Consider the following 25,987-nt stretch of genomic DNA (forward strand, 5'->3'; position numbering starts at 1 on the left):
GGTCCCCGCTGGGGTAGCGGCGGAGCGGAGCGGGGCCGTGCGGTGCCGGGCAGCGGGGGAAGAGGCTCCGGCGGCGCCTCCGCCGCGATTGGCAGAGCCGAGCAGCGCCGTCCAGGAAACGGCTCGGGTTGCAGCGGGGGGAGTGACCAGGGGAGGGAGGAAGGGAGCAGGAGGAGTGCGCCGGGAGAGAGGGGAAGGGGAAGAGAAGGAGGGGGGGGAAGAGAGGAAAAAAAAGCCCCACCAAAACCCCAAACCAACCCAAACCACCACCCACCCGAGGGGGGCTGTCGGCTTGACAAAGCTGCGGGCGGCTGGATGGAGCGGAGCGGGACCCGCAGCGATGCCCGCACGGGGGAGGAGGCTGCTGGCGCCGGGCACGGCGGGCTCGCCCCTCTGAGGCGGTAGCCGCTGCAGCCGAGCGAAGGGACGGGACGGGACCGGGCGCCGAGCCGGCTCCTGCCTCGCCTCCCTCCTACCGCGTCCCGCGGGGGATGCGCCCCGCTGCGCTGCTGCGGGTTTGCCAGCCGGGGCTGCCCGCGGAGTGACCGCGGCTGCGGAGGAGTTCTGCCCGTCCCCGGAGGAGCTCCTGCCCGCCGCGGGGACCCGCAGCCCGGCACCGCGCCTCAGCCCGCCTGTTGCGGGCGACCGGACCCTTCCCGCGAAGCTTCCTCGCTGCAGGTAATGGCACCGAGCGGGATGGGGCAGGGGGGGGGAAGGCGCAGCCACCCTGTAAGGTGGCGGAGGGCAGCGCTCGGGGCTGCCGGTGCGGGGTCCCGCAGCTGGTGCACGCCGGCTCAGGGGCGCTCTGTGCCCGTGCGGGGCTTGGGATGCGGCGGGGGGCTCCGTTCGCTCCGTGCTCCCCGTTCTGTCACTTGATGGTCTCTGTGGGGCTGTGTGTGTGTGTGTGGGGAAGCCTGAGGTATCTTTGTGACCGGTGTCCAACGGTGACAGCGGGGATGAGGAGAGGGAGGCTCAGCGTCCGGGGAGCATCCCCCGATTCGGAACGCGACCGCCTGGACCGGCCGCCCGCCTGGACCCGGCGCCGCCGGAGCGGGGGGTCCTGCCCGCCGCGGGGCTGGGGAGGGGGTGCCCGGGGTAAAGCGGGGGAGAAATCCGCGATGAAATACATATTTAAATGCAAAACGTCCCGTTCAAACAGGCACCCATTATGCGTTCGGTGTGAAACGCTATCAACATTTAAAACTTCATTGTCTCCTTTGTACCAAATCCCTGTAAATCTTCCACTAGCCTTTACTCATTTTCATCTGAAAAGCCTGTTTGGGCTGAATAGACAGCAATCAGCAGCCTCGGGACTTCTCTCTCTCTCTGGAATGTCAATTAAAATGCAGATTTTTTTTCTTTTTCTCTCCCCCTGATCTTTTGGTGGCAAAAGACTTGAGAAAACCGGGATAGTCCTGGAAAGCGAATGAAAGAAGTTCGAACAATGCAAAAGTACTGAAGCTGCCAGCCGGTTCCCATTAGTCCTCCAGAATTAATGTTTAATAGCTGGGATGCTCAGATTTGCTTGGAGATTGAACTGCGATGTAGTCTTGTTAGTTACGTATCTGTGTATATATGTTTATAGACGCGTGTGAGTATATGTGTATGTGTATATAAAGCTGTTAGCTCCAAAGCTGCACGTACCTGGGTTTTTCGGATGAAGCTACTGGGCTTTTAGGGCGCTGGAGATTTCTTTGTGGAGGGAAGAGCCGTATTTCATTCAGAGTTTGCTATTCCCTGCCTAATAGAGAGAGATGCTGAAGGGCTGTACAGCGAGCAGTGTATTGATTCGGTTAACATACTCTACAAATTGTGCTCTCCCCGGGGAGTGATAAACATCTTATAAACAACAATGGAAGTAGATTAAAAAGAACACTGAGCATTGAATTTAATTAATGCCACTGCTGAACAAGTACTACTTGTTTGTGTGTGTGAGTGCGTTTAAGCTGAAGTGCAGCTTGGAGGAATTTGGTTGGGCTCCCAAACCAGTCTGCTTTCCCATGCTTGTCAGTTTGGCAAAGAAATTTGGGCAGGTATGTGACGAGGTGAAAATTGACTTGATGAGCGAGTGGCAAGGAGAGCCATCAATCATTGGAGCCTGACAACTCCTCCCCAAAGTGTAGGCTGAGAAGAGAGACAGAGTTCCCTTTCAAGGGGAAAAATAAACACTACGTGTGGCTTTCACTGAGTCTGAGACTCCAGGAGGGATTATGGTATTGTAGTCAGGAAGCCAGGATTGTGGAGGCCAAAAAGCATGCTGGGGCTGTGTTCCAAACATTGAGATAGAGGTACATAATTATCCAGCACAGGAGGTCTTTCCAGAGGCTCGTCCCCCAGCAACTGTGGCGATTAAGCTATGAAAAGAATTTGGTTTCATTTCATCTTCGTTGGACTCGGCGTCTTTTGGCAAAGGGCAACCCTCGAACCCCGATCGCTGTTGTGGTGGTGGTAGAGAGTGGTTTGGCTTCACGGATGGGTCCAGAGCTCTGATCTGTTCCTTGTTGTGCCTTTGCAAGCCATGGGTTTGAATTCTGTGGTGCCCCGTGAGTGAAGAGCCCCTTCGTTCTGCTGGCAGATGTTCAGCTGCAGAAGCAAGTATCTACAGGTGAGAAGATGCATGGTCAGGTAGCCTTGTGGGCACTTCAGGATTTAGGGTGAGGATAGGAGCCACAGACATGCTTTCAGTGGTGTTTAATGTAGCTTAAAAATCGAAACCAGCTGAGATGTAAGTGGAATTAATGCTGTTGGAGTCTGGAATACAGGCTAGCAGTCTGGTATGTTTTCTTTTTGCAAAACTGTGATTTTCTCATTTATATACATTGCCATTAATTGGAATTTACAGGATGATTTATGGCAATTAAATCAGCATTACATCCAGCCTGTTCATTAGGGTTCCTACCCACTTTACAGCTGGATAAACTGAGCTACAGAGCCGTGGTTGTGGGTCTGGTGGTCGGGTGGTTGACCGGGGTGGCAGCATCCAGGAGGGCTTGATCCGATCCCTTCCCAGATGCAGTCCAGTCCCAGAGACAGAGCTCTCTTCAGTTCTCCACCTGCTCAGTGCTTATTTAAAGAAGAGCTGGGCAAGCTCTTTGCAAATGTTTATGCAGTGGTCTGGTGGTGTTTTCACTGGAGGTTTAATAGTAGTTGCTAGCTTGTGGTGTGGGATGCTCACCTTATGCTTGAATCCCTAAAGGAGGGACAGAGCTTTTTGCTGATACCAGCTGAGGGGGGGAAGAGCTTGCCCTGAAGTACCAGGGATTCACCTGAAATAGCGTGTGTTAATTCTTTTCCCCAAGTGCCTTATTTATGTCATCTAAAATCTGTTCCTACTAATTCCAGATGTGACTGTATCTAGTAGCCAAGATAAAAGATGCCTCGACAGCATTTCTCTCCTTAGCTCTGTGAACTTGGTTTGTACACAGCAGGTAGCAAAAGGCTAATAAAATCTGAAAACACTTTTTAATGGTTGGCCTTATAAAGGGAGAATATTTGGCTGTGTTTCTGTGTACTGTATGCTGAGATACCATACCACATCCAAATGGCTTGGAGTTCTGGGAAGTTGCCTTTATCTTTGCACTCCTTGCCTTTTTAAGGGTGAAAGCAGGAGGGGAAAAAGAGGTTTTATGTTATTTCCCCCCTTCAAGACAAGTGCACTCGAATCTTCAGTTGGGTTTGGTCACATCTAAGGTGAATCATTGGCCAGGTTGTATTATCCATTGACTAAGGTTTACCATCTTTTATTTTTGAAGTGGAAAATCAGGTCTAATTTTCTGGTTGAGCTGTTAAATCACCCTGTGAGGATGTTCTTCTGACCCTCACCTGGCATCTTCCTGTGGTGGCAACAGGGTCCCATTAAGGGAGTAGTGGTTACTTTGGTACCACTTCCCTTTTCCATCAGCCCATGCCTGGATTACCAGCTAACTCCATCTGTTTAGATTAGTTTTACAGTGAATAAAATACTTATTTTTTTATCTTATCTGAAAAAATACAGATCAATAACCATTGTTGAGAGAGAAGAGAAATGTGTGTGCACACAATGTAGCATACATGAATGGAAAATGATGCTGGGGAGGTCTCCTGTGGAACTGCAGCCTGTACCATCCTTTATAAGGGTTTTAATTGCCTGTAATGGCACGTAGCTAACCAGTATCCCCACAAAGACTGGAGCCTTCCACCTGTACAGGACTCTCAGGCTTTAGAAGGACACTGAGTCAGAAGAAGGTCCATCCATAGGGGAGCTGGAAGTCAAATACAGTTGGAAGGAAGGTGGAATACAGTTGGAGCTGGAAGGTGAAATAGAGTTTTCCAGATTATCCAAGTCTAAAGAAGTGTTTTTCAACTGGTTGTGCTTTTTTTTTTTTCCTTGTGGAAAATTACTGAGTTCTTGCAACTTCAGCTGGCTGCAGAGCTGCCTAGGTGAAGGAATGAAAACCAAGGCAAACTTACATAAACCTTCAAACAATAACACGAATATAATTTGTATAATTGTGGTAATTTTGTAGCATTACAGGTTATGTGCCTGCACATGTGTGCGCCTCTCGGTTTGCTTTAAAACCTGTATATTTTTCTGTCAGTAAAATAGCCCTCTAAATATGTGCTGAGAAGTGATTTTGTGAAAACAAGGAGGACTTGGTTACGCCTCAGGTGATGATGGAAGCTGCTAACAGAAAATGAAAAGTCACTCACTTTTCACATATTCTTGAAGCTGGAAAACTGTTTTTCCCATCCTCCTCCTCCCTTCCTTCTCCCCTCAGCTCTGCTCGGGGCTTTCTGAAGCTTTTGGGTTTGTGCTTGAAGATGTTTTTGCTGACAGTGTTAAATCTCTCTTCTCCCCACAGCAGCAGCAGCCGTCGTTCCAAGGGAGGAGTGGAGGTATTACCCTGGCTGAAGGCACTGCTTTCTCTCCATGCTTCTTTAGAGGTGTTCAGATGGGATTAAAGTCCACATGGAGATATGGAAATGGACCAGGAATTTACTCTAAAAAGATGGTCAGCTGGGATTCGGGTTGCCTTATCTGCCTGGTGGTGGTCACCATGGCTGGACTTTCCCTGGCTAGACCTTCGTTTAATTTAGTTGTTGAAGACACCACGCTGGAACCTGAAGGTAAATCACTCTTCAGTCCTTGATTCTGCAAAATAAGTTAATTCTAAGTGTCTGGATGTCTGAAATAAAAGTCAACATCTTTATGTGCTTTGATAAATCTAAGGCAAGTAACAGATTAGCCCTCAAGAGTTATGTTTTTTGTCTTATCCTGCTCACACATGGGCTGTGTTCATGCAAGCGTTCGTTTGTTTAATCTTATGCAAGCGAGCGGTGTCAGTGATTTCACTTGGGACTGTCATCACGTTGTATAATCAAAGCGTACGGCTGCAAGTTTTCAGGAACGGGTCTGTAAGGAAACCAGGCTGTTGCACTTGCATACGTGTTACGTGTTGCTGTCTCAAGGAATGGAATGGCTGCATGGCTGCATGTCGTTGTGGTTGCCTTAACCTGAGAAGTTCAGAGAGAATAAATGCCAAGAGCTTTTCAGTCCCGAGGCCTGAATGTTCAGTATTGCCGGGCACTCTGCAAGTGTGGTGTTGCGGCTTTATTAGTGTTTGTACTTTGAATGCATTCCCCCGTTGCTGTTAATATCCAAGAACAACCGGTACAGTGTCTGCATTGCAAGTTCTGGAAGTGTAAATGCTGAGATTTGAAGAGCAAGGACTGCAGTTTATTGCTGGGAAAGACCTTTTTACGTTGAAAGAGGTGTTTTGATAAAATCTCCTACTTTGAGCCGGCACCTGTTGATACGTTCTTCTAGGTATATCCCTTCCTCAAGCTTTGCAAAGTACTTTTCTTCTCCAACGAGCTAAGGAGGGGCTGCTTTTTTATTGTCGTGAGCTGATTGTGTTTAAGGATGATTTTACTGGATTGTGTGGGATCCTTCCTGCTCTCTGAGCACCTTAGGGGGAAAGGGAGGCTTCCTTCATAAGGTTTCATCTGTCCTTTGGAGGAGTGATTACACTTCTAATAACTCAACTGTCAGCCTAGTATAATACTCCACAGAGCATTTGTGACCCAGCAAGCTTGCTGGAAAGAATTTGGCCTTTACACATTCTACTACTCATGTCCACGGATACGGCTGTGTTTTTATTTAATACATTTTCATGCAAAACTTATTTGTTTCTATCCACTGCCTCTAAAAATAGACGTCACCAGCTAACACATATTTAGAGTCTGTTCCAAGTACATTTTTATTGATGGCAGGGGATGAACTATTTAGAGACGAGGAGCTCTCCTCCCTAGCAAGTGTTCCTTAACGGAGTATAGCAATATTGTCATCTGTCAGCCATAGAGATTGCTGATAGCAAAGATGTTTTATTTTCCTTTCGAAGGTAACTTGATAATTAAGTGAATAAAGCCCAGCTCTCCTCACCGCTCACTGTATGGTTTGTTAATTGCACATCTGGTGCCTTTTTGGCTTTACAAAGGAATGACAAAAGCATGAATAATTCTGGTTGCAGTCTTGCTGTTTGTAGTGAGGTTCCCTAGTTTTAGGGTTAAATCAGAAAGAATGCGGTTGCAGGATTGGTGGGGTGTTTTATGGGGAGAAGAGTAATATTTTCTGTATGATGCCTACTAATTTTTCAGCTCTTCAGGGGAAGAATAGCTTCTATTATTTTTAAACAGCACAGTTTAAAACCGTGTTTCTTCCACAGTAAATATCCAGGGGGTAAAACCTGGGTTTTATCAAAGAGTAAATTGTTAAAAAGGATTTAAAACGTCTTCCCTGGGCAGGAATGTTACCGACATGAAACAATTTTAGATGTGAGAACCTGAACCATTACCAGAAATAAGAAAAGGGAAAAACCAAACCAAAGACCCAACAAAAAAAATGCCTTGAAGTTAATGGTATAATAAGAGCTTTTATGCTGCAGAATACAGGGAAATGTGTGGGATTTATATCTGAGATTTGGGAAATAAAACCTCCTTTATGTACTTCGTTAAACCCTATGTTTTTACACAATCACCTTCTCTGGGCGCTATCGCTGCCACCCACAGGTTTCCAAGCCCAAAACAAAACAAAAATCCCTTCCAAAAACCTTTGCAGAACCCAAGCAGACTTCTTTTTTTAATTTAGTAAATGCCAAACATTTTGGCCAGAGCTAATCTGGGGGGGTCAGGTGCTCCAATAATGCAGGTTTTCAGTAGGGCTGCTGAGTGTGCAGTCATTAGAGCTATGACATTTCATACCAGCTGAGAAGGTCGGCAGGGCCATGACCTTTGGTGACACGTGTTGATCTGTTTTTTAGTCTTCCTTCATGGACATGCCCTAAATTTTGTCCCTTTTTTTTTCACGTGAGGTGCTTTTCATTATTATTTATTGCTTTAGTGACTCAGAATACTCAAAAAGCTGTATGGAAGATTCAGAGGGATTGAGATTGTGGCTTTTTATTTCTTTGATTGCAATAGAGCTCTTGTCTCTTAGCTAAACCTAACTTTAGGGGTATTTGCAGCCTTCAGAGTAGCTGGTTAAGCATGTACTGTTAGTACAAGCAGTATTTATCTAATAGGGTAATTAACTGCATGGGTATGTGCAGGTTATGGGCAAGATGTCATGCGTCAAGGTTCTTTGCTTTTGGTTATCTGCAGTCAACCAATCCCTGGTGGCACGCTTCTTTCAGGTGCTTTTATAAAATGCTGGGTTCACTGAGCTCTGAATCTCATCTGTGACCATTAGATATTACCACAGTCATTTACTCAATATTTACTCTGAAAATGGTATCTCGAGCCATTGTAAATTGGGACATCAGTGTTGATATTGTGGCTGCTCACCAGTGTCTGGATTCAGAGTGTTATTGGTTGTGGTGCTTTCTTCCCTAAGCTGAAATCAGAGGCTGTTGAGCGCTGTGAGCAGAAACAGGACCTGTAGGAGTTAGTTTGAGGGCTGTCAACTATCAAATTGTATCTCGCATCCAGTGTTTACATCCATGTTTTTTATCCTAGGGAGTATAAAGCCTTTCTGCTTTTAAATATTTGGAAATAAGCCTACCCCAGTGTGTACAAAGGAGCCATTCTCTTTCTGTGTACCCGGGCTATGAAGGCCTTTGATGATAGCCAACGTTTCAAAAGGGCTCTGACCGCACACATAGGTTGAAGGGTTACTTTGTGAACTGAATAATTAGTTTAGACATATATTTGATAAATAGCAAGCTCTCCCTTGACCTTCCCTTGCCCAAGCTGTGTGTTATCGTTCTGCTGGGTAGTTAATTTAGTCTCTTCCCCATGTGCAGTGCCTCGATGCTGTCCTTGGAGCGCCCATTCAGAGCCCTCGCTTGGCGCGCAGTAGCAATGTGTTTCAGTTCTTTCAATTTAGGTCAAATTTCAAAGGACTAATTTAAGCTTTCCACGAGGGACAGCCTAATTCTGTGTCCTGTGAAAAACACAGCAGGTCAAAACAGCCTTAAATGTGCATTTGGGAGGTTCCTAGGAGCAGCAAGTGAAGGAGAGAGACCTTTAATGGGTGGTGTGTGCTTATGGTGGGCTATGAAGTAAGTAACTAGTTGTCATTTGGGTTTTAACTTGGTCACAGCTATTTGCTGACACAAAACAACACAAAAACATAGCCACATTCAGTGCAGTACCCAAAGCGGTACCTTCATTTTGGTAAATATGTTGCATAGTGTGAGGACTATAACATCAATTTTGGTGTCAGTGTTGCATATAGGAGGAATATAACCTTAATTTTGATGACAATGTTGCATAATATGAGCACCATGCCTTTGTTTTCTGTAAAACTGCTGCATAATACGGGCAATTTGCCTTCATTTTCATAAAACTGAGGGCAGTGCTTAAAGGTTAGCATCACCTGTGGTCATAGTGGTTAGCTCAGTCCACTTGGACATCCTTTGTTAGCCACTGCAACATGCCTGCATCAGGATGTGGGGTCTTGTGAGGTTCTTCTCGGGCTCCCAGGCAGTGGGCAGGACCGGGATACAGAAGATACCAGTGGTGGGATGTCCCCTGTCCTATGCAGAGTAGCGTGTTCCCCATTCTGGGTTGCCTTCATGGGTCCTCTCCATGCTGATGCCACCCTGCTGTGAGGGACCCCACATGGTGGTCACCTTCCTCAGATGGTGGTGAAGCATCAGGATGCTCTTCTGATTTGGCTGGAAAAATAAAGCAAGAGGTTCACTCAGGGTTCCCTTATTGGTGTTTTGGTGTCTTTTTTACAAAAGCAGAGGCTTTGATATCTGCAAGTTCTGAGTAACAGTTCAAACTGATTAGTTAAATCAGAGTTTAGGTTTTGGGTTTATTTAAGGCAATTATCACAGCCTATTATGGAGGAATGTGACATCCCCACAGCTTCGGGTGAGGGTTGGATGCCCTTTCGGGGATCTGGTTCAGTAAGTTATTTGGCCTGGTACAGGAATTCTGGGGAACTGTGCAAACAGCCAGATTAAATCAGTCTTAATGTGCCCATTCTGCACTGGAAATCTGCAGCCCTTCAGCAGGGGCATGGTCTTGAGCTGCAAACTAATTGGGCATGGGTAGGGTTGTTATTTACAGGCTGTGTTGGTGAGACGCTGGGAGCTGGTAATGTGTCAGCATGGCAAGTGTTTCACAAAGTAGCACAAATAATTGCACATTTGGGGCTTATCTGCCATTTTTGCTTTCTTTTTAAACCACTTGTCTAGATAAAACCCCAACCCAGTGACCAGCTCCAATGCGTGTGTAGTTTTGTAGCTTTAAAATAGCTCTTACTGGGCAGAGAACTTGCACCAAACTTCAGGCCATAGTAACGTACTTTACAGGGAAGTCACCAGTTTTCAAGTTACCTTTGAAAGCAGAATTTCCAGTGAAAATGCTGACATTTCCAGTTCTTCAAGGCTGTGTATTTGAGAGAGGAGGGACTATTGTGGTGTTTTAATAATAACCATAGCATAGCTCTTAATGAGCATATTTCTATATCCAACTGCCCGACTTCAGTAGAAATGATCACTTGGCTTTAAATACATAGAGTCAAAGCTTAGTATTTTCTTAGAGTGAATATTTACTTCAGGAACAGATGGGGATGTGAGAAAAAGATTTAACTTTCCCTTCCTCTATCATTAATAGAGAGAAGTTCCTCATTGGAACTGTCATATTTTTAAAGTGTTACATATTTTGTGAGTCGTCAAGGTTGAAACTTCAGTGAAAGCAGAGACTTTCTTTGAAGCAGAACTCCTTAGCAATATAAATCCATGTTTTTAGAAGAACCATCACCTGCTTAGACAAGTTACATCTTGTCTGTTTGTAATAGTGCACTTGGTTTCACTAGAAGAGAAAATGTAATAGTGTGGTTTAAGAAGTGCGAAATTCATGCTGAAAAAGACGTCAGGCATGTCTGAAATGATGAAGAGTCTGGAGTTTTGCACCAATGTGGCTGAGGGTTTGGTTCCCTGGTAGAGGAGTCTCCATCCATCAGTGGGTTGGGTGGGAGCATCTTCTGCAGTGTCAGTCAGGATGCACTGATTTGTGTTTGTGGTGGCTGTGGGAAACTGGGCAATGCTTTAGTGTGGAGCCTGCCAGGGTAAAATTATCCTTACAGCAAACTGGGAACCAATCTGAAATGAGGACCTTTGAATTTCAGCTCAGCACATTGCGCTGTGTGTCTGTAATGTGGTTATTTAGGGGGGGGAATTTGGCACAACGTGCCTCCAAATTCAGAGGTGCCGTCTTGCAGTACCAGGCACTAAACTGCCACTTAAGCTGGTTGAAAAAGAAGCAATTTGGATACAGGCAAATCTTAAATAAAGACCAGATTTTCAAGAGTGCAGCAGCCAACAGCTCCTGTTATAATTACGAAACGTATGCTGGGAATGCCGAGCTGTTCTGGTCTTCTGGGTTCCAGTCGGAGCAGAGAGTGTCAGTGAAACCGCATCTGCATTTACTCCTTGGCGATTGTGCCGCCTCTCAATGAGGACGGTTGCAAAATGAGGTATTCCAGTTTATAATTCATATCCCAGTCATGTACATCTCCAGGTTATCTATTTCCACCTTAATTATCATTCCTGGCTTTTTTGTTAGTATTTTTTTTTTCCTTTACTTTTAAAACAATAACCTTTTTTTGGGGGATTGGTTTTTCTGGACCTACTTCTGAGTATGAGAGCAGTCAACACCCGGTATAGCGATGCTTCACTTTCTGCTGGTTCAGGTCTTTCTTCTTGTCACCACATAGATGTCATTATCCATATCAAGGAGAGGGACAGAAAGGCAAGCTAAGCGCCAGCTGAATCCTACCGTGCTGCTTCCTTCTCTTGCCATGCTATTATTATTTTAATTGTGTTTCCAAAATGACTGTAAGTGAAAGCATTTGGTGAACCTCAGCGACACTGAGCAGTTGAGATCTGACCTACTTTCCTTCCCTTCCTCACATGCCGTTGCAAGTTGTGTGTAATTATTGCTTTTCCTCCCCCGCAAAAGAACTGGCTCATGGGGCTGGGACACAAACTGATGTGGAGCAGCCCCGCAAAGCGCCTTACATTGGCAAAGCCATAAGTACTGAGAGGAGGGGAGAATTCCCCTGTACAAACCTTGCATTTGTGAGGGTTTATAGGAGAGAGCAATGTGCTGGGGGGCTGGAAGGGAGAAAAAGGAGGGTGAGAAGTTGGTTGGGGAGGAGAAAACTAGTAGTTTGGCTGTGTGTATGTATATGTATATTTCATAAGTTTCTATTTTGAAAGGAGTTTTGGGACGTGGTAGTTACCACCTCAGTCTTTCTCCCAGAGGGTTTTGGCTGTTGGAGCAGGGTTTGGAGTTGGCTATGGTGGCTGGGCATGCCTCAGCAGTCTGCTCTGAGCAGGACAACTCTGTAGGAGGTTAAAATGTGGTTGGATGGAACAGAATATGATCCGAGCACCATGCTCAGCTGAGTTTTTAAGCTTTATACGAAGTCGTGGTGTAGAAAAACTACGTAAGATTCGTGATGCTCCTAAGGATGGGCTGTGTGGTAGGTTTGCTGCTGGCAGGACCTGCTTGCAGGAGAAGGTGCTGCTGTGAGACTGGCTTTGCAAGTTCCTAAAGCGCCCTGCTCAGTGTCTCTGTGTTGCAATGTTTAATTTGTTTCAGGGAAAGTAATATGGTTTATAATGCTGAATGTCACCCAGCAGTTCTTAAAAGTCATTTCAAAACCCCAGCTGGAATTCTGAGCAGTTCTTTAGCTTTGTTCTATTAAATATATTAAAGAAAAATAATCCGGTTCAGATATTACAGCACTGAAGTACCCAGATTTATCTGATACTGTTTGCTCACCAGGGTATTTCAGACACGCAGATTAACATGGAGGCTCCTTAAGAAACCTGCACCACTGCTCAGTAATAGCCCTTGTCTTAACAATTCAGAAGCATTTGAACCATCTTCCATTAGTATGGCAAAGTGCCCAGGAGCCACTGCTACAGCAAGGAGTGATGGAGGTGTCTGCGAGTTAAAAATAACCCTTGTCATGTAAATGGTTGTGTGCCACCTGGAAGTGCAGATAGCCAGCCTGGCTTTCAACTTCAGGGCTTGTTCTGCTGCTCTTGCCTTGTCCCAAGGTGCCAGTGGTGATTATTTTCTGTATTGAGCTGGAATTGAGTTAGCTCCGATACCTTTTGACTAAATGTTGTGAAAGGGGAGCCTGGCATGCCTCAAAACCTTGAATTACTTGGAGAGTATCCTATGGTTTATGCGTGTTGTGGCGAACGCTTTCAAAAGTGCTGAGGGGCTGTTTTGGGGTATTGTTTCCAGTGACTTTTTTTCCAATCCCACTTTAGGAAGAGGGGGAAGATGAATTTCAGGGGAACAGGCAAGATGAGACTTCCAGACGAGCTGCTAAAATTAAGAGGATTTGTATAGTCAAGTAAAAATGGGACCGTGTACAAAAGAAACAACTGCTGACTTGCTTATAGGGAATCTGAATAAATGTTCCCTGCATCCAGAACTAACACTTGAACATGGAATTGTGCAATTTTTAACCTCACGGTTGTAATTTATTTCTTTTGCATGTTGAATAGCGATAGTCCCGAGCATGGCCTTCGGCAAACCTGGAAGAAGTAGGTTGTGTTTTTATGTTTGGATTTGTGTTATGTTCTATTCTGTTTTTGTGTTGCTCTTGAAATGCAAATAAAGAACCTGAAAAAAAGCTACAGATTGGACGAGATGCAAGAAAATACTAAACCCAAGAAAAAGCCTTTGCAACTAAACGTGCTCATACCTTTCCCCAAGGCTGTGTATCTTATACGGAGCCTTTCCCAAGCAGATCTTAATGCTAAGTTGGACAATGGGAGTTGCTTAAATTGCTCTGTCACTTAGTTATGTGCAGAATAGAGACAGGAAGATTTGATGTGCTGCAGAAAGTAGAAATAATTAGAAAATGATCCTCGTCTTGGATCCTGCTTTTTTAGGGAGAGAAGGTTAATTTTTTTCCAGCTTTTCATTTGAGGTTCTGGCAAAGGTGATACATTTCCCCTTTGCATTGTATAATAGATTACATGAGAAGCCTCTTCTGTAATGAGTTTGAAGAGTAGTTAATTATTTTTGAGATTGCATTACATGTGTGTGAGGTTTATATTGTACTCCCCAGTACGCTTAGCACAGAGACTACCACTCTGTTAATTTAGGCAGCTAGAGGAGATTCTGGCTTGAACAAAAGTGGTCAAAATACAGTGCTTGGAACTAAAGATCCAAATCCTGAAGGTGGCCAGTTGCTTCTCATCATACCAGTGGCATAAAAAGCAGCACAATAGTTTTAGGGGGTTTGTTGTAGTTGCTCAAGGTTGTGGGTGTGTTCTCCCTCTTTGGTTACCAAGTCTTTGAGCAGAAGGCATACTGATGCTCTCCTCTTTCTTATTCTGTCTCAAGTCTGGAGATAAATCCTACGGTGACTGTTGTATAAAGAAGTCTTCATCCTGTAAGGAGCAGGCTGTGAAGAATGGGCACAAACAGGAAGAAATTGCAGGGCAGTTCCCAGCAGCAGGAGGTGGCCTTGCTGGTCTCTACTGTTTACTTTGAACTTGGCATGCTCTGAGTCTTCCCTGGCTTGGCTTCCAAAAGCATAAAGCACACGGCCAAGCCCAGGAGCATGTGATACTTGGCATTTTTGACACATATTGCGTGGCTGTGCAGCCATAACTCAAAGATCACAACTATAAAGACAGGTAGGAGCAAGCAGGCTGCAAGTTGTAGGAATTTTTAATCTCTGTAGGAAGCCTGGACAAGTACAATTTCTTCGTCTTTTGAGAAGGAGTCTTCCTTTAACTACGGGGTGAGACACACCAACCCAGATGCTTTTGCCATTAAAGTCATGCTGCAAACATAGGGTGGGTACCCAACTCACCACATATCAGCCAACACACCGACATAGCAGGGGACCTCAGGAGGTTTGTTCCCACCACTCTCTTCAGCTGGCTTCTTCCTTGTGTCTGTAGCCAGGACTAAATGCTGCCTGGGGGTAGCTACCTCAAGGAGTTGCAGTTCTGTAACTGCTCATCTGCCAAAGAGCATTACACAAGGCAGATAGATATAATCACATGGGGATGACTTTTATGTGCATATGCAGAGCTTTCTTTTCCTTGGCCAGGGGGTCCTGCAAGTGGTGAAACTCTCTGCCTGCTCACCAGAATTATTTATTTTTCTAAGTCTTTAGAGCTTAGGAAAACAAGTTAGTGTAGTGTAACATTTTCCCTTACCCATGATGACATTGGCAAGTGTTTCAATTGGAGGAGATTCACTTCTTTTTAATGATCTTAGTATATGTAACACTCAATAGGAGTTGACATGATGTTGGAGGTCCACGCTTTAGCAGGTCAGTGCGGCTGGAAGCTCTACACTTGCTCTGGAGTCTTGGGGATGTATGTGGCAACACTTAGTTTTGCAAATATTTGCTTCCAGAGAAGAAGTATTCTTCCTGTTCCTCTGGTTTTGTCTCCTGTACCCATCAGATGACTGGGTCTCTATAGAATAAGGATAACAGGGTTAAAAAAGATGCCAGGAAAAAAATCTCTATTTCATACAGTTTAGTGCTTAATGGTTTATGGAGTCACTGCTTTCAAACAGAACATCTTGGGAGCTTGTTTCAAGCCTTGTGAAGACTTAGAATCTGCCACATAGTGTTTGTAACTACCATGGATATCCCTTTGATGCTTTGTGTTTGATGAAGTTTTGCTATAAGGCTTAAATCTTTTTCATTACATCATTATATGGTAGAGGAGGAAGAATGATTCCTGGTCTTTGGAGTGGTGTTCAGTGATGAGGGATTTTTATATGTTTTTATATATATTTTTTAACTTTGATGTTTTACAGTTCTAGCAGGAACTGTAGTGGTTTGGAAAGGAAAGGTTTTTATCAGAACAGAGGCTTCCTGATTATGCCTAGCAGAGGCAGAGCTGGGCATAGCTGGCAGCTAGCTGGCGGAAGCGCAGTACAAATAAGCCAGCAGGAATCCAGTGACTTTGGAGAAGCAGATGGATGAATTGCCAATACTGTTTTGTCCCCCTTTGTATAGGGAGACGTGCTTAGCCTTTGTGGCTTTGGTTTGCTGTTGGCTCATGGGTGATGGTCACCGTGGCCAAGAATGACTCTTTGCATTTTTAAACCATTGGCCATTTCTTTTGAGTTTATCATCCATCATCAGAAGGAGACATGGAGCTACTCTTAGTGTTAGCCAGCCAGCTTAAATTGAGGAAGAAGCCCACCAGTTTGTACCCGGGAGGTAGGAGGGAAGGTTGCAAGCCTGGCTGATGATACCTGGGCTTCCCAATCCTGCAGAGGCTACCTCCAAGGAAGAGCATAAAGGCTTGCATTTGACTTCCAAAGTCATGGTGCCCATGGCTATTCTGCTTCAGGCACGGTTCGGCATCCCCATTCCGTGTTGCTCATCCAGTGTGGTCTTTCTTGATTTTCCTCAATGGCAGGAAAATCAGGAGACAAGGGTAGGAGAAGCAGGAGGAGTGGTAGTGGTTGGCAGCCAGGCATTCCCTGTGGGGACATTCAGTTTTGCAATGAACCCCTTGGATTGGTGACAGGTCAGTTCTGTTGACCCTTCTGGGCACGCTATGGTGAGTGTTTAGTTATTTACTAAAGCCTTTTGAAGAGAAAGTGGCTTGATGGGGACTGAGGCTTTTGTGTTATGGAGAGTTGTGTGAGAATCTTTGCTGGGGTTAGCTATTAGCTGATTGTTTAATTATTTGGCTCTGTAACTAAGTAACTAAATGCCTTGAGCCTTGAGATAAGCAGCTCTTTGTTAACATTTTAATAAATGGAGACAAATAGTAATAACTTAAAACCTAAGGAAGTATAAATCTCTCGTTTCAGTGACTGAATCTTGAACAGAAACATGATTTGGAATATAATTGCATATCTCATAACAAACTGAAGTAGAGCATTCAGAATGTCCCCAGCCCTCTATTGTGGTCTTTATACAAAGAGTATTTACTCCATTTGATGGCTGGACGGCATAAACCATGCTGTGAGACTGTATGAGCAGGCAAAGAAAACGTTCACATCTTGTTTATTTAAGAGCAGCTTGGTTTTCCATGGTGGTATTGTTCAACAACTCCACCTATAAAGTTTAAACACATTCTGTGCACCACTATTACAAATAAGGGTGTAGCTGGGAGAGGACAATAGCAGAACCAATATGGTCTCCCTTGTCCACCAGTGTTTTGAGAGCATCATCAGAAATCTTGCACGTGCCTTTGTGGCTTGTTTGCTTTTTGAGGGGTGATAGGCAGGTGCTGTGCACATCAGGTAATGCACCTCTGCAGTAGGAACTATGCCACAGTTGTAGGATTTGCAGAACTTTCTTAGAAAGGAATTCCTTCTTCAGCCTGGAGAAGAGAAGGCTCCTGAAGGGGAGACCTTAGAGCAGCTCCAGTGCCTAAAGGGGCTGCAGGAAACCTGGAGAGGGGCTTGGGACAGGGGCCTGTAGGGACAGGCCAAGGGGAATGGCTTGAACCTGCCCGAGGGGAGACTGAGCTGAGCTCTTAGGCAGAAGCTCTTCCCTGTGAGGGTGCTGAGGCGCTGGCACAGGGTGCCCAGAGAAGCTGTGGCTGCCCCATCCCTGGCAGTGTTCAAGGCCAGGTTGGACACAGGGGCTTGGAGCAAGGTGCTCTAGTGGAAGGGGTCCCTGCCCGTGGCAGGGGTTGGAACTGGGTGAGCTTTAAGGCTCCTTCCAACCTGAATCATTCCAGCATTCTATGTATCCCATGCTGCCTTCCCCCAGCTCTGTAGAACTCTCCCAGGGAAGGGCTGCTTTACAGGCTTGTGGTGATGACTGAAGGATGCAGTTTCAAGGCAAAGCTTTGGAGAGAGCTGGAGGAGCATGTGTTTGATATTAGATCATCAAACCTTGCTTTGTCCTGTGTGCTCTTCAGGGCTATCTGCTCCTTCTCCCATCTAGCTATTTTCACTAGGGGGAAAACTCAGGATGCTGCTGCTGAGAACACTGAAGGATGGATACAAATGAGAGCCGAGCAAACCTGCAGCCTTATTTCCCTGTTATGCTCAAAAGATGGGGATGTAAGGAGAAGAATCCTAATGTCAGCCTTAGGGAAGCCATAGATTTGATGCTACAGCATGCACGTTCAAAACTTGGCCCTAATTTTCTGACCAGCGTAAAAACGCTTGTGCAGTGTCCTGGAATGAGAATTAACTCTGCACATAGGTTGTTTATGTGCTGCTGGGAGTGTTTTAGCAGTTTAGACTGGTTGATTTTTGCATTGAAGCTGATGGGCGGACTCATGCCTCCGAATCCCACCTGTTCTCTGTTTGCTTTTGGGCACCATTTCAAACCCACACTGGAAAGAGTTTATAGGCAAACATTATAAAAAGTGACAGTCTTAAGTGCTGCTACATTCTAGTTTGGCAACACAAAGGCTTACCTGAAATAACTCACTATTTCCAAACATGACTTCATTATTTCATGACAACACTTTGCTGTGTCTTCCCTGATACTCTAGAGAGAAAGAAATGGAGGAGGATAATACTTACCAAATGCTAATACCTATTGGAAACTTCAGTATGCTAGTAATTTTCTGTGGCAAAGGCATTTTTTCTTTGTCATTTTGAACTAAATTACTGCTCTTGAGTTGGGATTTGCATTTGTTTGAAAGACTCAATGTACATTTGGGGATAGTAGTTTTGAAAGAGATGGAATCAAGGATGGGAGGTAAAAAATTAGCTTCTAATTGTATGGGAACAACTGATTTGCCCAGGAGGATGCAGCAACCTTATGTGAGCATCCCGTGAGTTTCCTGGCCCTCTTTGGCAAAAGCCTCTACTGCACTTAAAGGAGTGTTGAGTTATGTTCACCCATGGTGGAGTTTTACAAAGGTTAAACAAAGACATTTTCAGACTCCAGGACATTGTTGGCACAGGGCAAACTCCTTTAAAGAAATTTGCTTTGCAGGTAGAGCGTTACAAAGAGTCTTAAAAACTTCAAAGTAATTTAACTGGTTGGCTTCAGCTCCCTCCTTTCTCCTTTTTGCTTTAATTTGGCAGAGGAATCTTAATTTAAAATAAAATCTCAAGCAGACTCAACCATACTCCTTACTGTTACAAAATACATGCAGAAAGGAACCCATGCTTAGGTTCCTAACAGCATAGTGTAGTACTCAGTGAAGCACCTGCATTGCAGATCTGTGGCTTTGTGACTGTATCAGCAAGACTGAATTAGTTTATAAGGAGTGTAAAGCTGTATTGGAGTTTGTCCTAGACTTTGGGATGGAACTTTGCACGCTAGAAAGTTTAGAGATCTTCTTATAAAACCTAAATCCAAGAAAGAATCTTTATGATCTCCGTAATTGGTTTTGTTTAGATGGTTTTATGTACTTCTGGTCACCATCTTGGTGTGATGCATATGTCAAATCTGTTGTTTAAGAAAGCATGTTTCCCCTAGAGAAAAAGGAGAAGCTGCTTGTTTTGCAAGGGCACATCCCTGGATCTGTTTTCACTCAGTCAAACTCCCACTGAACTCCTTGAAATGACATAATTCCAGGATGAGTGGGAGAAGAAATCTGGCACGTTCAGGCATGTCAGTTTAACCCAGTATTTAAATGCATGAGTGTCCCAGTGAGGTGGCCACTTCTGGTACTTACAGAATCACAGGCTATCTCAAGTTGGAAGGGACCCATAAGGATGATTGAGTCCAACTTCCATGCTCCTTACAGGGCTACCCAAAACTAAAGTACTGACAGAGCTTTGGCATTTCCAGACTCATGTCCACAGGCTAGCTCAGATGTGATGCTTGTTTCGGAGTTCTCTGTTGGAAGTGATATGACCAACACCATGTCCTAAGGACAGGGCACACAGCTTTCAGGGTTTCAGTATTCTTAGTCTCAAGGGTTTGCACTGAAGAGTCACCTACTTTAATTCTCCCTCAGACTCCCAGACAAACAGAAAAGTGTGTGTATATTTATACATGCACACAGTGGTGCCTGCATGGGAAGAAGGATGTGTGCTGGTGAGCAGCTGCCTGTGCGATGTGACCCTCCTCAGGAGCAAACAGAAGATGGTTTCATGCTTCTTTCCTCTATTTACTGTTCCTTGGTGAGGCCCAGAGGGTCGTGGGAGGGGGATACTGTGGTTGTAGGGAGAAACCAGTCACAACAGCAGTACCTATATCTGGAGCATCCCGCTGTGGAGATGGTCCCAAGTGTCTGGGGCTGTGATTCTCTCCCTCCCTCTGAGAGCCAGCCTTGGAAAAAGGGGTGATAAAGCTCTAGTAACTATAGGCAGATGTAGTTTTCCAAGGATGTTTTTTTGGAAAAAGACTGTGGTTTGACATTCTTCTTGTTATTTGGTTATAAAAGGGATGGTGGATGAGCCATTTTGTTCTGAACTTCTGTGTACACTGTGACATGCTTTGCTTGTGTTCCTGGGTTTCTCTTGTATCCTGCTCAGGAGAGGACGTGAAATCAGAAATGAAGCATGATTAAAGGAAAAAGTTGTTGTCACTGGGAACAGAGCTGATGGTGTAGAAGGCAAAAGCAGAGACTTTGGGAAGGCTGCAGGGAATAAAATAAAGGGCATCATATATGCTGTGTATAAGAAATGATGTTTATTAGGTTAGTGGGGGGGGGGGGGCTTAGGCATTCTTTTCTTCCAACACAGCTCTTTTCAGGTTGAAAAAGAAAACAACAAACTTACAAAATCAGATGGGGAAAGGTTAAGTTTTAATTTGAATCACAGACCCAAACGTTAAGATATAAACATGAATCTGCTTCTTGACCACCTCCTCCCTCCTCCAAATTCCTCAAAGCCCCAGGTTCAGCAGCGCTCATCTCCCTGGAGATGCTCACAGTGGCTAGTGAGAAGGGTTGCGCCTTTGCGTGGCACGCGGGACAAGGCACATGTCGAGGCACTGATCAAACGGGAATGAGCTTTGCTTGTGGTTAACTTCTCGACAATGAAGCCTATTCCATACCTGTGAGTGGTTCAGTTTTACAAGGCAGGTTGATGGGCTGATTTGGATGGAAGTTTTTTGTTTAACATAACTTGATTTCTGTGGATGACAAGGGCCTTCACTGACTTGTGTTGGAAATTCTCTCCTTTCCTTTCTCTTCTTTTCCTCCTTTCCTCCCACCTTCGCAGAGCCGCCAACCAAATACCAAATCTCTCAGCCAGATGTATACTCAGCACTTCCAGGAGAGCCGCTTGAGTTGCGCTGTCAATTGAGAGACGCCGTCATGATCAGTTGGACTAAGGATGGGGTCCCTCTGGGGCCCGACAATAGGACAGTGATTATTGGGGAGTACTTACAAATTAAGGATGCTACACCCAGAGATTCGGGCCTCTATGCTTGCACTGCTGTTAGGACCCTAGACAGTGATACTCTGTACTTCATTGTAAATGTTACAGGTGAGTGAGTTAAACATAGGTTTTTGCATGTGGACGCTGTAAAATGTGATATAAGGACACGTTATGCTATAATGTGAAACAGCTCACTCGGGCACAGCAAGCTGAGCTGGGTTCTCTAGTTATTTAGGTATTTTCCTCCTTGTCCTGACTGTGAGATAGACTCTGTATATACTCCTTTTATTTCACAGGATCTATAGTGGGGGTGTTGGAACTAGATGATCTTTTAAGGTCCCTTCCAACCCAAACCATACCATGAATCTATGATCAGAATGTGCTGAATAGCTCTCTGTTTTATGCCACTATGACACGATCAAATTGTACAGAGTTGTGGTGATGATAATGCCAGTAGAATGAATACAAGGTCCCGTCCCACCCCCATCAGAAGAGGAAAAGGGGTGTCCTACATCCTTTAAGGATAAATAATTCTGGAGACCCTTAGTTCTGTTCAACTGCATGTCCTTAAGAAAAATAAGAATTAAAAGTAGAGATTTTTGGAGTCAGCAAGATACCTATGGAAACTTTGCAGCATTTCAGGATTATTACCTAGTCTTGTTAGAATTTTGTGAGAATAACACACATTTTGTGGCTGGATTTTCTTTTTCTGTAGCTTCTGCACGATGTAACTTCTGTTCTCCTGATAGATAATCCTAAAATGTATCATAATGGTTTATTTGTCTGTAAAAAAATAGGCTGGTTTAAAGACTTGATTATTTTTAATGTGCAGATGCTCTTTCCTCTGGGGACGATGAAGATGACAACGATGGGTCTGAGGACTTTGTGAATGACAGCAACCAGATGAGTAAGTAGCAGCCAACTGCCAGAAGTCACTAGCAAGATCCACGTGGAAAATAATGTCCTGTCTTTCGTGCTCCTGCCTTCAGAGCTTCCTGATTGTTCACTGCATGGGCTGTCAAATAGCGGTTTCTTTGTCCTTCTCCGTTTTCTGTTTCACATAATTCGTATCTTGGAAAAGAAAAAGAGAAATAAACTAATATTCTCCTAAACTTTACTGGTCTGTACTTTCTGTCTCCTTTCTTGCTAGCGTTTCTGTGGTTTCCTTTCTTCCTGCACTGAAGCTCAGTCTTTGTCTGGTTTAGACTCTCGCAGATGAACTAACTTCCCCTCAACCTAAGCTGAAATGTAACAGAAGAACCAAAGATCCGGCTCACTTTGTTAAAAGATGGTATGGAAACTTTAAAAATTAAGTTGTAATGAGGCAAATCCTTCAATCCTTAATCTCGGCAGAAATCTCCCCTGGGAGAATGAGTTTGGAGACAATGAGGTTCTTTTGTCTGCAAAGGACCTCAAGGTTTGTGGCATAGAAAGCAATCCAGCACTAAACCCACATTTTGTGTTACTTATGTGTGATGAAAATGGGCTAAAAGAGTCTTAAACCTATCTGAATGTTAAACTTCAGTCCCTTTGGAGAATTTGGAAAGCTATTAATAGGCTCTAAATAGAACAGTTGCTAAGGAGAGAAAAAAAAGACGGTAAGATTCATATTGGTTCCTTATGCCCCTATGTGCTGCTGCAAAATCCCCTCAGTGACTGGTAGTTTGCTATCGCCTGTGCTTTGTAAAGTCAATAACATGCAGAACACAGAAATCCTTCATGGGAGATGTCAGCTAGTTAACAAACACAGTAGCCAGGTAGTATGTTTACTCGTCAGCCTGATTAGTAGCTGGCAGCTCTACTGTATGCTTGAAGCATGATAAAGTACAAGCCTGTCTTGAGCTCCCCTAGTTAGTTACTGTTATATATGACTGCCCCTGGTCTGAAGCTGTGAAACATTAGATGCTATTTAAAATGATATAAGTTGTTAGCTGCCTGTTTGGCCCCTGCCATCTGTTAGTGTGATTAACCCGGCCTGATTCACAGGTGCAGCTTGAAGTGGCTGAGATTAGGCAGCTGGAGGCTGCTCTGACAAAGAATGCGGTGGCAAAGATAATTGGGGAGTTTGGGAAAGGGACACTGCTTTTAAAAGGAGTTGTCTAAGCAAAACCCAGCAGTCCAGGCAATGTTAGTGTTCCCCTGGAAAGGACTTGTGGGTAGGAATTCCTTTTAGGAGACATCCCTATGTCTGTTATCACTTTAGAGCTTTTTTGGTGTTGGTCAGAAAAGGACTTGCAATGTTTTCGGTGTGTTAGCAAAGACCATTGTGCTTCTAATCTGTGCTGATGCTTTGGTGGTTCATTGTGATCACAAATGCCTTTTGGAAGAGACAAAAATGAAAAGGACCTGATCTCAAGGCAGCTATGCTTTATAAGACAGTTGTGCAACAGGGAGAAGTACCCAGTGGTCATAGAGTTATAAAATGGTTTGTGTTGGAAGGGACCTTAAAGCTCATCCAACCCCTGCCATGGGCAGGGACACCTTCCACTAGACCACAGTGGTTCAAGCCTCATCCAGCCTGGCCTTGAGCACTGGGGCAGCATCAGCTTCTCTGGGCAGCGGTGTCTTGTGTAACACTAGTGACAGTCTTGTATTACGAGGTGTCATTGTAAGCTATGGTTAATCAATCTTGGTTCAGGAGCTGGTGAAAGGCCACTGAGGATTTCCATCTGCTGGGGATGGGGTGTGTGCTTCTGCAGGGGTCAGTCACACTTTCCCTGCTCAAAGTGAAAGATGCCTCTAGAGTGTGCGTGCACAAGCGTGTCAGGTGGCAGGAAGAGTGCAAGCTCTTGCAGTGCAGAAGGGAGGAAACATCAAGAAGACAGACTGCTCCCGACCAGAGCGTTGCACAAACAAATCCTCATGCGATGGCTTTTTACAAGGTGCCCACAAGCTGCTGCGCCTTCTCGCAAGCTGCAGATGGGTGCAGGGAGCAGCACAGCCTTCCTCCTGATGTCTTGAGAGCTCGATGGGAAGAGCTGGAACCAGAATAAGCGTGGCACCACATCCCTGCAAGTAGTCTGCTTTCAATGAAAAGTTGCATCACAGTAACTCGGCTGGATTAAAGCAGCGTTGCTGAAAGAGGGTTGTGATTTGGCAAGATTGGAGCTGTATGAAAGTTAGGGGTGGGACTTGGTGTGGTGCTTTCGCAAACCACTGAAGTTTGTGCATCTAGCATCTTCTAAGAGTTCCTTCCCATCAGTGCTCCTCTTCTAGGCTTTATATTGTGTCCAGAAGGCCACATCTCATTTAAGACACTGTGGTGAAAGATTGAAAGGCAAGTAAGGAGTTCAGGGGTAGCAGAAGGTCCACCATGAGCATGCCATGGGGCAGGCAGTGTTGTGTAATGCTCAAATGCCCCGTACCATATTCTCCTGCCTACGTGAGGGGAAGTCCACGATCTCCCAAGAGCCCCTGGTTGCTGCTCTGTAAGAGAAGAAGACTTTAAGTGTTTCCTGAGCCATGGTTTGAGCTTTGCAGATCTAAACCGATTTCGCTGATAATTTACATACAAATTACAGCTGCGATCATTAAGGATAAGCAATGGAAATTGGCCCGGTTATGCCTCTACTGATGGAAACAAAAGGCCATAGTCTTCAAAGGTTGTTGCTTTTTGATGAAACAATTCTGATAAAGTCCAGCTGTCCTGGCATGTTAATTATGATGTGATGAGGCAGGAAATGGCTGTAGTGCCTTCCACAGGAAACTGAACCTTGGCATTCTCATTCCTGCATATTTAAAGCAAACCTTTTTAGAGCTGTTTCATTTACGAGGGTAAGTATTCCTTTAAGCTTTTTTAATTTGCCTCAGTTGCAGATATGTCTTTCAGAGACCAAGGTTTTCCAATACAAGCAGAGAGGCTATGGAGGAGATCTAGTGTCATTTTCAAGGCTGCCCAGAAAATACAACTGCCCTTGAAGTCAGTGGAGGCTGTAAGTGGCTCGGTAGCTGTGAGGGGCAATTCATCCTCAGGAGACGAGGGCACTTGTGTGTACACATGTGCATTTGACCATTTGCCCTGTGTGTATTTATAAGCAAAAGGCATGCATAGCAGATTTCACTCTGCGTTTGGTGTCCTTTTAGCTTGACAGATACTTTAACTGTCTGAAAAAGCACTGTGGTAGATTTGTTCCAGACTGCATCCTGAATAGCTTTTTATTACTTCCAGCTTTTGTTGAAGGGATTAGTGCTTGTGGGGAAGGTGCAGGGTTGGTTCCACTGCAAAATAGTCTTCTCTTTCCACAAAAACGGGTTTGTTGGCAACTCAGTTTTTCCCCTTTGTTGCCCTAAAGAGGGGACTTAGCTTGGTTTTGGAGGGCCACCTCCAAGGACCTTGATCTGGGACTTGGTTTTTGCAAAGCTAAGGGCTGCTCATCGTCAGTTCCTACTGGTAGCAGTGGAGCACAATACCTTGATACTTGTTGCCTTATCTTGTTAAAAGGTAGCCCTAATTTAAGGGATTTCTATAACCTTGACTTTGTGCTGGCAAGGCAACGGCTCATGATGTGGTCCATTGAGATGCACCAACAGTGATTTATCCCAGAGACCCCTGGATAGCCCTGGAGATCCTGCTATTCTGCCTTAAATTCTAGTCAGGCGACTGGAAGCTTTAGGACTCTTTTTCCTTATCGCCCTTTAAACAATTTCTCCTGGGCCAAGCAATGGTAAATTGGCACCAAGAACAAAAAGTATCTAAATGCAATCCACATGCTGTTCTTTTCATGCCTTAAAGACTCAGAAAGGATGAAACAAGGTTCAAATTCATCAAATCCTTTAGAGTGGAAACCCACTCAAGGGAGCAGCAAACTAGGATGTTGCCTAGAAGTGTGTTTTAATTAAAGGTCAGATACAACTGGACTTAAAACCTTTGGAGGGGGTTGGTGTGGTCATTTCAGGTGTGCTATTGCCTGGTCAAGGAGCTCGTAGGGCAGGCTTGGAGCTGCCTGCTTTAGTATTCCTTTGTATCAGATAAGTCCAAGTGAAAATTAAAGAGTCCTGAAGTGAAGCAGTCCCCTGGGCAGCCTGATTTCAATTTCACATGCAGGAGATTTGCCTGATTAGATATAATGTATTTGCAGTGGAGTGCAGTGTGGGTCAGCAGGATATTTTCTCCACTAATGAGAGCTCCAAAGGCAATCAGGAATTCCCACCCGTTCCCCTGCTGCTTGTTACTGCTATGGGCTGGAGCCTGCACTGGTGTAACTGTGAACTTGTCTTGACAGTGGTGCTACCT

At 44.8% G+C, this 25,987-nt stretch overlaps 1 protein-coding gene across 12 annotated transcripts in view; it reads left to right on the forward strand.

The window, feature by feature from the left end:
- The first annotated feature begins 410 nt into the window (after window positions 1-410).
- The window catches only part of FGFR2 (fibroblast growth factor receptor 2), an 86,137-nt gene continuing 60,560 nt past the window's right edge, over window positions 411-25,987 (forward strand). Inside the window, exons 1-4 of one of the 12 annotated variants that reach the window (XM_061364170.1) lie at window positions 411-678; window positions 4,842-5,106; window positions 20,596-20,862; window positions 21,587-21,661. In XM_061364170.1, coding sequence (XP_061220154.1) covers window positions 4,932-5,106; window positions 20,596-20,862; window positions 21,587-21,661 — 517 coding nt within the window. In that variant the 5' untranslated portion in view covers window positions 411-678; window positions 4,842-4,931. Of the gene's footprint in view, window positions 679-2,239; window positions 2,606-4,841; window positions 5,107-20,595; window positions 20,863-21,586; window positions 21,662-25,987 lie in introns of those variants that run through there. The other 11 variants (XM_061364160.1, XM_061364158.1, XM_061364161.1 and 8 more) reach the window with 11 other exon arrangements.

This window comes from Neopsephotus bourkii, unplaced genomic scaffold (genome assembly GCF_033783945.1).
Source record: "Neopsephotus bourkii isolate Nb327-2 ecotype Australia unplaced genomic scaffold, CSIRO-AGI_Nbou_v1 NB_1189, whole genome shotgun sequence".
Taxonomy (NCBI): Eukaryota; Metazoa; Chordata; class Aves; order Psittaciformes; family Psittacidae; genus Neopsephotus; species Neopsephotus bourkii.